This window comes from Rhododendron vialii, chromosome 2a, assembly GCF_030253575.1.
Source record: "Rhododendron vialii isolate Sample 1 chromosome 2a, ASM3025357v1".
Taxonomy (NCBI): Eukaryota; Viridiplantae; Streptophyta; class Magnoliopsida; order Ericales; family Ericaceae; genus Rhododendron; species Rhododendron vialii.
In genome coordinates, this window is record NC_080558.1 from 30,973,056 (window position 1) to 30,984,867 (window position 11,812).

The 11,812-nt window shown below is 38.6% G+C and overlaps 1 protein-coding gene across 4 annotated transcripts; it reads right to left on the reverse strand.

Annotated features, from left to right (window-relative positions):
* Positions 1 to 2,290: 2,290 nt before the first annotated feature.
* Positions 2,291 to 9,007, reverse strand: LOC131315882 (transcription factor GTE11-like). 4 transcript variants are annotated; one of them, XM_058345106.1, is made up of 11 exons: positions 8,742 to 9,007; positions 6,610 to 7,598; positions 6,381 to 6,444; positions 6,160 to 6,303; positions 5,705 to 5,757; positions 5,553 to 5,613; positions 5,404 to 5,475; positions 5,185 to 5,303; positions 5,012 to 5,078; positions 2,939 to 3,060; positions 2,291 to 2,721 (listed from the first exon to the last, which is right to left on the reverse strand). In XM_058345106.1, exons 1-11 carry the CDS (start codon positions 8,806 to 8,808, stop codon positions 2,443 to 2,445), a joined length of 2,037 nt encoding a protein of 678 aa, XP_058201089.1. In that variant the 5' UTR covers positions 8,809 to 9,007; the 3' UTR covers positions 2,291 to 2,442. The 4 variants fall into 4 exon arrangements, with proteins under 4 accessions (XP_058201089.1, XP_058201090.1, XP_058201088.1 ...); XM_058345107.1 differs by having other exon boundaries at positions 6,610 to 7,560; positions 8,742 to 8,953; XM_058345105.1 differs by having other exon boundaries at positions 5,428 to 5,475; positions 6,610 to 7,652; positions 8,742 to 8,844.
* Between the last annotated feature and the right edge of the window lie 2,805 nt (positions 9,008 to 11,812).

Sequence of the window (11,812 nt, forward strand, 5' to 3'; positions counted from 1 at the left end):
ATGACGCCGTAATCGACTAGCCAATTGGAATTCTCCTCCGGATTCACCATCGTGTCTCTCCAATTCGAAGAGAGAAATGAATTGAGAAAACGAATTTGGGGATATCTGGGGAAGTGATAAAGCGTTGGAATTTGAAATTGCGAAAATTGGAAAAAGGGTGGAGGGGAGGATGATGATGGGGGGAAAAGGGAAGGTGAGGAATTGGTGGTAGTAGCAGGCCAGAACATAGCGAGAGAGAAAAGACAATCGGGATCGACGGGCCGACGTTCTCTGTTTTTTTCTTTTTTTTGATCCGCAAGTTCTGTTTTCAAAACTCTGTAAAACTGCCTTTTCTAGTTTTCATAATTTCCAGAAATTCTAAAAAGGTTTTTTAAAAACAAAAAAGTAAAAATATGTTACCAAACAAGTTTTCTTTTTTAGTTTTCAAAAAAGTGAAAATAAAAACCAAAAACTAAAAATAAAAAGGTTATCAAACACCCCATAGAAAGCTCCATTGTCTAGTTGATGTGAGAAATGAACCAATCTCTCCAACAAATTTGTCCAGGATAAGAAAATATTGAGAGGGAGATTTGTTTGTAAAAGGGGAAAAAGGGAGGGAAATAAATTAGGAGATGTAGTTGGAAAAAAAAATGGAGGGAAATACTATTGAAAGCATAAAAAAATAATATATTTGGATAATGAATTATTTTGCCATTGGAGTGAGCCTAACCCAAAATGAGTTTTTACTCAAATTTTAACCCAAATTTGGGTCAAGGCTGGTGATCTCTAAGAGCATCTCCAGCCTTCACCCATATTTTTCCTCAAATTTGAGTCAAATTTTGGGTAAAAATCCATTTTGGATTGACACATCTCCAACTATCAAACCCAAATTTCACACATTTCCCTCTTTCTCTCTCTCTAACTAGCCATTGGAGAAATGGATCAAGGCAAAAATTATCTCAGATTTGGGCAAAAAAATGGGTAAAACCCAAAATGGGGAAGGATTTGGGTCAAAGATTGGAGAGAGATTTTTGTGGTTTTTGCCCCATTATTAAATTTAAGTCTTGAAATGGGTTAAGGCTGGAGATGCTCTAAGAAAACCAAACACCTTTTTTACCCGAAGACCATATACATTGCAAGCAAAACCTTAGCACCAGGTTTAGAAGTATGAGATCCAATACAGCAAAACATATATCACTTCAACATGGAACCCTAATTTAGCCAATCAAACCGACCACAAAAATAATCCCCAATTTCACTTCAACATGGAACCCTATTTTGGGGGTTTTGAACAAGTTCTAGCTACCACCAAGATGGAGAATCTAGGGCTCATCAACAAGTTCAGAGAGGGAGAGAGAGAGAGAGAGAGAGAGAGAGAGAGACATAGACCTTTTTGGCGGATAATGGCGTCAGTGGTCATCGGTACCCTAGAATGCAAATTTTCTCCGTTGTGGTTGCTAGGTGGAGGTCGTCCCCAGAGGTGGAGCGTGGTGGTGGTCGGCGGTGGTGACGAGGCTCGCCTCAAGTTGCATCGTCTAGGTCCATCTGTCCTCCTCTCTCTCTCTTTCTGAACCAAACCATTGTGATTTCGATCTTTTTTTTTGTTACGATTTTTTCTTTCAAAAGAGGTGGGGCCCATCACATCAGCAGCAGTGGGTGTAGCAGTGAAGTAGAGTTGTGGGTGTAGACTTATTGCAAAATCATTCACCCTTCTTATGCCAAAAATGACTTTTGGCTATTGTCCAGACTTGGAAAAGCCACATTTTAATTCAAATACCAGAAGCCATCACCGGAGATGCTAGTGTCAAACTATTCAAGATGCTGTAACAACTTGTAAACCTTCGGTTTATAATACAAATTGCAAGAGTAGAGACGTTAATCACCAGACCAACTTTGTTTTATTTAGTTTCTAGCATTCACTACAAAAACGCACATTACATCTCCCCACGACAAAAGATGCACAACTAAAATGGGAAGCCCGAGAACCCTATGATAATCTATTGATCCGCCTTTCAAATATATATCGGATCAAGCCATTCCCGATCATTTTTTTTGTTGATTTCTCGCGAGTACCCTTAAAATCACGTTCTGAACACATTGAACGGCTCGGATCGTCGCAATTCGATCGGAAAATAGGAGGTCCGCACGGTAGACTGGTAAGGAATCCCTCACTGGGACCGTGGTGTGTGTGTGTGTGTGTGTGTGTGTGTGTGTGTGTGTATATATATATATATATATATATATATATATATATATATATATATATATATATATATATATATATATCTATTGATTCTAAGTCACTACCACATAACCAAACAGCAGAATTATATCTTCCCCTGACCCTGTGTTAAGTATAGAAATTCCAGCATTCACTCATTAAAAAATTGCATAATTCACATCTCCCCTGCAAAAAAAGATAGATATATACACCTAGCAACTATCTTTACTCTCACTACAAGTTTATGAACAAGCAGGAATGGAGGAGTTGCTGAAGACCTCACCCTCCTCCCCATCTCCATGAAAGATCGCATCCTCATCCTCATCCAAAATAAACTCATCCTTCATAAACAAGCCCAGACGTTCCAATGGACTACCGAACCCAAACCCCTCAATCGGTCCCACCACCGATTCAGCCCCCAATTCGCAGGCAAGCCAATTGTTGGATAGTGATAACCCACTAAGCATCTCAAGATCTTTCAAGATCTCCTGGTTATTATTGATCTCAACAGTCCTCTCAATCTGCATTTAGGGGAATCTAAGATGGTAAATCTTCCTTTCAATTATACCGATTAAGACTGCATTGGGATCAAGGGCGTTTGGATAATGAAAAGGAACCGAAAAAGAAAATGGATCCAAAAGCTCATGGCAGTTTGGATCCTTCGACCTTTTCATTTCCTTGTCTACATCATTGACCCCAACACAGCCTAAGTGAACAAAGATAAGGAAAAATATAGACCTTCTGGAGTGCAAGTCTGGCAGCTTCTCTTTCTCTCTCCCGCTGCATTTTCAATTCAGCTTCTGCTCTCATTCGTGAGGCAGTTTCAGCAGCTTTGATTTGGGCTTCTATCCTCACTGCCTCTGCAACAAAGAAAATTTTCAACCACCTTAGAAAACAATTACGGGAGAACTAACTTTATTAAAGAGCCATCTTGGAGGTCAGAGTGGTTGTCTTTTCTTTCTTCGTCTTCCACAGTAGTTCCACCTCATTCTCATTTTCCTTCTTGTTATCTACCTAATAAACACAAAGGGTGTGAGCCTCCACACAAGACAAGTTGATCCAAAAGTTGGGATTGATTTGATTTAATGGTGGAGAGGCATTCTTCTCTTTTAATTAAAGTGCCCACATCCCCACATTTATTACAACAATGCCATCAGAGAACATGAAGTTCCTCCACAATCCATCTCACTTGCACATCCCTACCGTGCGTTCTTTTAGGTAGATTCTGCTAAGGAATTTTTGGGCTTTTGGATTTTTGTTTTTTTTTTGGATTATTGATTTGTCTCGACGATAAAGCTCCAAGTCGGCTTTAACTTCGATATTTAAAAAAAATTTGAGTACAAGTCATAATTTCATACTTTTTTGATTCCACAAAAGTTAGGCTCAAAAAATCCAAAAATCTAAGCGGAACAGCCTCTCTCTCTCTCTCTCTCTCTCTCTCTCTCTCATGTGTTTGTGTGTGATGTCATTTCTTCTATTTTATTCGTGTATTTTTTTTTTTTTTGGATATTTCAGAAATCTTTTTGAAAGAGTTTTTGATACAGCAATGATTCCCACATAGATATTTTTGCACATATCTGGCACATACATTATTGTGAGGCCCATGTCGGGGTCCCACAAAATTATCCGAACCGCTCATCTTTTTGAAAATATTTTTTAGAGGGTTCCTGTAAAAAATCAGCTCTAACGGATATCGGTAAGAACTTTTTAAAAAATCGTAGGGCAAAAGCGCCTCTCTCTCTCTCTCTGTGATGTCATTTCTTCTATGATTCCCACAAATATTTTTGCACGTATCATGCACATACATTTTTGTGGGGCCCATATCGAGGTCCCACAAAATGATCCGAACAGGCTCATATTTTAAAATATTTTTTGGAAGGTTTCTGTAAAAAATCAGCTCCAACGGATATCGGTAAGGGCTTTCTCAAAAATCATACAAGAACCCTCCAAAAAATATTTTAAAAAAGATGAGTTGTACGGATCATTTTGTGAGACTCCGATATGGACTCCACAAATATGTATGTGCATGATATGTGCAAAAACATCTGCACAAGTAGCACAGTTGTTTTTGATGCACATGCAAGGGAGGTCTATGAATTAGTGGAGAAGTTGACTTAGTTCTAGCTATGATTGATCAAATTATCTCTCTCAAGTAATTTCTTTCGTGAATCGATTTAGTGTTTGAGCTACTACGGAAATTCAAAAAGTAATTCCAATCGGATGGGTAGTGCCGTAGGCACGGACAATTCGCTAGTTTTTCAATAAATTTGCATGCTCATAATACTTCGACAAATTATACCGATAAAGAATAGGAAAATAATAGGGGTAACTTAATTTTTCAATGCGACAATGCTTGAAAAACAAATCCAGTCACATAGTTTATTTTTTAGAGAAAAGTCTCAAGGCACGAAAAGATGACATTTAATCCATAAATATACATGTCCCTCTCATATTTGTTATTAATTCCATATTCCATAGGATCAAAGATTATTTCAATATTAGTTGGTGTTTTCTATTTAAACTCATCTTCTTGATTTATTTTTGTATGGTTTTTTTTTCCCGTATAAATCCGCTTTGGTAAATCTTGATTCTGAATTGTATGGCATTGATTTTGCCATTTTTGCGCCATTAATCTAGACCTATTTATCTGAGACCAATCATATTGATAATGAACTCTTAGCAACTAATTTTGTACTTGTATAATCACCATCAATTGCCAAGAAGGCAAAAATCAAATCGCTCCGTATACCAGCAAGACGGACAAATTTATGGCCCTGCTAACAAAAATCTATGCAAAATCAAGGACATCACCTTCAAGTTGCTGCCTTTCAAGTCTCTCCTTTTCTTTCTGCATCTTAACAGGATCGATTTTGTCAACCTGAACAAAATGCCCGTGTTTATCACTCACCTTGCACACTCAAAACACCATACAACTTCCAACCAACAACTAAAGTTAATTATTCCAGAAAATAAAAAGACCTCACATGATCTAGGAGTGTCTTATGTTTTGCCTTGAAGATTGTGTCAGCAAAGCGGCTCTTCAGCATTGCAGCACGGAGTGCCTTCTTCGGTGATAGTTGGATGTCAATAGTAGGAGTCCATTCTAAACCCACATAAGCAAATAACAAAAGTGGAAACCCTTAGAATTGAGATTATAAATTGAGAAGCGGAAAACTATTCAGTACTACTGGTAGAAAACTAACCTTCCCCACAAGCGGGAGTGGTACCTAAAGTTGTCAGTTGTGGGCTAGAACTGCCATGTTCTTTGTGCATAGCATCATTGCAAGAGCATATTCAGATGACTCATGAAAAAGTGACAAAATAAAACATCATACAAAGTGGAAAACATTCTCACCATCAGACTCTGGATCTGATTTGCCCATTCGGGATGCCAAGAGGCTTTGCACCTCATTCTGAATGTATGCACAAAAAAAATTTAACTACACTTTACTCACATGCAAATCCTAGCAACAAAATGCATGAGAGAAGCAAGAACAAGTATACCTTCCTGGAAGAATCAACACAATCTTGTCCCAGTGATCTTTCCGATGATATATCTGAACCAAATAAAGAAGTAAATGGAATGGTTTGACGACTAGAAACATGGGTAGAGAACAGGGGCTGAGCCAAATATCTTCACTAAGAGCAAAAAATTTCCACTCAACCATATCATTAACTCTTTGCTTTTCTGTATGAAACCTTGCCCAAGATAGGTACTTGTTCATTTTATTGGTAACCAAAACACAAAATATCCGGTTGAACTAAATTAGAACGACCGTTGAAGAAATAAGTTAAAACTCAAAGTTTTTAGAGACAAATTTACGAAGCATACTATGAATACTCAAATTTATACAGCATATTAAGAAAATTGGGGGTGGGGGGCCAAAGGCCAAAGCTCCCGCTGGCCCCCTTACCTCCACCCCCGGCAGAGAAGAAGCATGAGAACAAAATCAACTAACCACTTGAGGATGCGCGAGCAGGATCACTTTGAAGGCTGCATTGGCATCTCATAGTGCCACATGAACCACATTTGTAGGCAACTGAGTTTTGTTGGTTGACAGTGGCAGAACCAGAAACACTTCTATAACCACTATCAGCAGTGCCTAGAAGACACATTGCCAATTAGCTCCCACGAAGAGCCATAAAACATAGTCACAAACTATACTCTGCCACTTCATACCTCTGTGGACAATCTTCCCTAAAGATTTTCGGCAGCTGTTTTCCTCCTTTTTAGGAGAGCCAGCCTGTGCAAGATATACAAATGTCAAAAATATGGCATTCACGAGCACAAACTCCAGTTAAAATTGAGATTAAACAATCACAACAACAAAAGGTGTACGCATATTGAACATTGTCTTCATGGGAGCTTAATGAGGACATCTGATGTATATTCCATGAGAATAACTTACTCTGGCAGGTTTTGGGACAAAGAAGCTTCTTATACTTCTTTTCAATTCCAGTAAGGTTTTGTCATCAAACGCATCAATGTCTATCTCCACTCTTCCATCTCTTTGCCAGTTCAAACCACATTTTTTAAGCAAACCTTGGAGGTGTGGTGATATCTTCTCCCTTGACAATTCCAGCAGCTGTTTTCTCAACTTTTCCTTTTCCTCGGCTGATATCAACAGTTTGGGCAACAAGTTAACATGCAGGGGGTATTTTTTATGCCCAGGATCTTCGGTATCTTTTTCAATACGTGATTTACCCTCCTGCTCCACATTTGTGTGCTCACGATTCCATCTTGCCTCAAAACAATTCCACCTTGTATTGAAAGTACTATTGAGTTGCTCAGCCATGTGATAAACATCACTATAGGGAGGATTGTACACCATGGCATTGGAAAATGTCAGCCACACATCAGCAGCAAACTCTTCAACATTGGAATAAGTATTCTTCTCCAATTTTGTTTTTATTGTTCCCAAATCCATGGGGTCAGAGATTATAGAGTGGTAATCAGGAATGTTCAATTTCACTGGATCAACTGGGTGATTAAAAACCCACCCAGCAGGATGCATCATCAATTGCTTCAAAATAATAGAACACTGACGTGACGCACTACGATCCATCTTCCGTCGCTTCTCCTTTTGACCATCTGTCACCAATGAAAGCTTACGCTTATGAGTGCAGGATTTCACCTTTAAGTTATCAGCATCAGTGTACACTTTTGCATCGCCAGATGAAGGAATCACTGACTTGTCTGATTTAATCACTAACTTCTTTTTTCCGTTTGCTGGAGTGCCAGGACCTAATTTATATGATTCTGTTCCAGGATCAGCTTCAATACGTTTTAAGGGAATTCTGATCTTCAACTTCTGCATTACCCCATCTTCAGAAGTAACCATAGTTGGAAGCTGCAAAACCTGAAGAGGAGCGACCTTCAGATTTCCAGATTGGCTTCCTGACACCATAACCACTGAACTCTTATGCAAGCACAGATGTAACAAAGTGCCAGCTTTGGATGTTACTCAAAAAGAGCTAGCATGAGCCTATGGTGGAAGAAGGAAATTCACAAATAAGTGCAAATACTGTGCAATAAATATCGAAATCAGTTAGAACCAAAACAACCATCCCTAACTGCAGGATTCGACAAATAAGACAGTCTCATATTCTAATAAGTACTTTCTACTTCTAACAGCCTACAATTTTCTCTTTCTATGCAGGGAGAGACAAAGTGATAAACACACCCATTTCAATGAAAGGAATCAATTAGTAATATTATGTAATCATCAATAGTTGAAACTAATGCACTTCCAGAGCATGGCAAATAGTTGGTTAAAAACAAAGAAGCAAGCAGAAGATGCTTCAAATCACCATCAGCAATTCTTTAACCAATCAGTGATGTTATATTGACTATGAAAAACTATCTCTCCGCGTGTCTGGCAATCCATAGCAGGTAAGACTCGAGAAGTGCTTCAATCACTAGGTGATCATTTCAGTTTTTTCTTGTCCGATTTCACAGCCTCTTTTTTTAAATCTGAATTTTTTTTAGCACTCACCATTAGTTAGAAGAGAGTTTGCTTAAACGACTGACCTTATAGAACCCAATTAAGAAATTAAGATATTTCCTGTTTCAAATTTCAAGATTTTTGCTTCAATCGCAATTGTAAGCAACACGAAGTCGCTAAAATCAATAATTTCTATTGTAACGTCTAATCAATAGTTGAGTCTTACACCCAAAGAATTCGAACGGGGATGGAAATCTATGAACTTTATAAAGTTACTAAGAAAATCACCAGTGACCAGACTTCCCATGACAAATAAAGAAACCAAACCAAAAATCATGTTACAGATACAAGCAACCCTAAAGTTAAAAAAAATTCAAGTTTAATCAACCAAATTAGAAAAGTTCAACGAGGCAAGAAAAAGGGCGTAAACCAAAGGCTGATGAATGCGAAACCCTAAAAATCGATCTGAATCTAAAATCAGAATTTCTTTCCAATACATGCGCCAATAGACTTTAGTATAAATCATTCTTACAAAAGCACGATTAGTAAGAAAATATTGGAACAAATAAATTAGGGTTTGGAGCAGAGGAAGTAACCGAGATCAGTAGTACACCGAAAAGGCCTCGACTTGTCGAATGGTAAACCCTGGAAGACCGCGTACATAGAACATGACTGAGAGAGAGAGAGAGAGAGAGAGAGAGAGAGAGAGAGAGGCAGTCTCCGCCGCAGGGTAAAGAGGCTTTTGAGGGTCGAGGGAGCGAGAAAAGGTTTTGGTTTTGGGGGAGTTTGTTCGCTGAAGAGTGTGAGGGGCGGGCGGGGGGGGGGGGGGGGTTTTGTCTACGAGTCGTTTCGCTGTGTTGCCGACTTGGAGGGGAGATCTTTATTCACACACAAAGATACTTCCGCCACCCACCTTCTCTTCGTACCAATTTTAGAGTCAATATTCTCTAACCACACACTTATTCTTACAATTACACAAACTCTCTCGTATCAAACATGGTTTGTATAATTGTGTGTGATAATTGCATAGTTATTTTAGAATTTTAGGGCATGCTTGATTTTAGTCCAAGTTATTAATCTCATACCGAACAGCATACCGTTCGTTTATTATTGGGATGATACATATCGCTACCGACAATACCGTTTCAGATTTAGTTGAAAGATTGGAACAATCACACACACACATATAATTGAGCTAATTTTTTGCGAGCTTGTACAAAAAATTATTTAAAGTTAATAAACATTTCTGGTTATCCATGTAGGACCTAAAAGTGGGCCTCAAGCGTTGTCTGTACATTATCGGTACTCTAATTGTCAGTACCACTAGCATTTTTGTACCTGTCCACATGTTTGCTCGGGGTTGTACATGACTTTTCTTAATAATTGTCCTGGGATAGTACACGTCTTTTAACAAAAGTCAAATCATGGTTAATTTTACCATTAGAGCAATCTTCATTATAATAAGCAAATGGGCATGGATAAACAATTTTAACAACAATGCTCAAAAAATACCCCACATTGTAATAAGTAAAGTTACAAGTCTTTTAGCAAATAACCAAATTTAACACATTCCATAACCAAATTTAACAACTTTTACCAATAACCAAACTCAAAACTCAAAAACACCCCAAATTGGAATCATCTCATCGAGATGAATAATTTGGTGTGGTCGGGTGCGTGATTGAAACTCGTTTGCGATTGGACAAATGTGCATTATGTATTGTGAGGATTTTTTTGGTTAGAGATGCAAAAATAACCAATATGAAGGTAGAGGTTGTTAAGTTTGATTATGGACTAAATAGATAATCAAATGCTGACATGACACATTTTGGTTATTGATTTTGATTATTACTATTGCGGATGCTCTTACTTTTTGGGAAAATCACGGGACTAAATAGATAATCAAATGCTGACATGACACATTTTGGTTATTGATTTTGATTATTACTATTGCGGATGCTCTTACTTTTTGGGAAAATCACGGGACAGTGGAAGGAGACCAGGGTTTATTACCACCTGATGGTCTCCAATCTCCAAATCACCACTCTCATGCCACAAGCAAAATTATTCATCAAGACATGGTGTGGCAAGTTGAATTGACAATTATACCCTCCCTTATCCACAAGCGCCAATAAAGGAAGCTTGCACAAAAATGTGGCTAACATTTTGGTAGTTCTGGATGAAAAGGCCCCTGAATTCAACTATTATGTGCCTCAGTTGGTCGGCTTGGGGCGTTTAAGTAATTTCACGCTAAAAAATGATGGGTCATATACACTATTTAGGTTATTTACGAATTAGCGTATTTTTGGACTTTTGAGACTTTTTCTCACTTTTTTATACACTATTTTGTCTGCTGGACTAGAGGGCTTTTTCGTAAAATTGTCGGCCCATCCCATTTTTTCAATGGAAATTCCACCGGGAATTAGGGGTGCTTGTCTCTCTAAAGCAAATAGTTGCCATTTGGGAGCAAGGAAGCAAATGCAAGGCATTTAAACTCATGATGATCACCAGTCGGCGAGAAAGAGATGATGAAAATAAAATAGTGGGTTTTCTTTCCTCTCTGAAATGAAATCGACGATTCTTTTCTTTAGGCAGATTCAATTCCTTCTATTGCAGTGGCCCCGGCGTGCAATCGCAGTGATAAAGATGATCAATCAGCCGGGATTCTCAGCGCCTTCATTTACAGAGGGAGAAAAGGTTTAATTTTTACTTTCTTGCTTGAAAACTAGGTTTAGAGAGAGAATCAAGTCATTGCATTAAGGTCGAATTTTGCCAATTTTTCCAAAGCGGGGTTACAAATAAACCTTGGATTTTGCTATCCTAACATATTTCCCGTTAAGAAAATTTGTCCCATATGTAGTTAATATATTCTTTGAGATATCGGGTATGGAGTTGAAAGCCTAATTATTTCCGCTTATGGTGGTACTTGATTCCATTTTAATGAATTTCGTGATCGCCTTCCTGAAATGATGAATGCCTTGTTTGAATTATGTTTTGAAAATTTTTGAGTTTGATTTTTGGGCAATGAGTGAAGAGAGAAAATATGTTAATGATTGGAAATATGGGTAATCTATTCCTCTTCTTAAAAGAGTCGGTTGTTTGTCAATTTTCCACTTTCCAAAATTACCCCTCCCAACCCTTCTCCATCAAAACACACGCACCCCTCCTTAGTCCTAACTCTTCTTCCTCTAAAACAGACGCGGCTATTCCCACCACAGACCCCCAAACAACACACCCCAACTCCAAACGGCTCCCCCAATTACACCATCACGCCTCCCCACCGCTCCAAATGGAAATTACTCCACCCCGCCCCCAGTCTGCCCACACCTATAGCACCAGAGTTTCGGCCACTAGACGCCCACCGAGAAGGATTAATCAAGTTCTTGTCAAATTAGCACCAACGTTTCAGCCACCAAACGACCACCGGAAAGGATTAAACAAGTTTCCGTCAATTGAAACCTTCACTATACCTCCAGAATGCCTAAGAATAGGCCGCCAGCAAGGAAAACGCAGTAAGTCTACCCCCCACCTCGAACTACATACATACATACATCTGCATTTAACTGCGCTTCGTAATGAATCATAGCATAATACACACCAACCGTTCGATAGAATTACACGACTTCAACTGGTGTAGGATTAAAAAAAAAAAACCCCACAGGGTAGT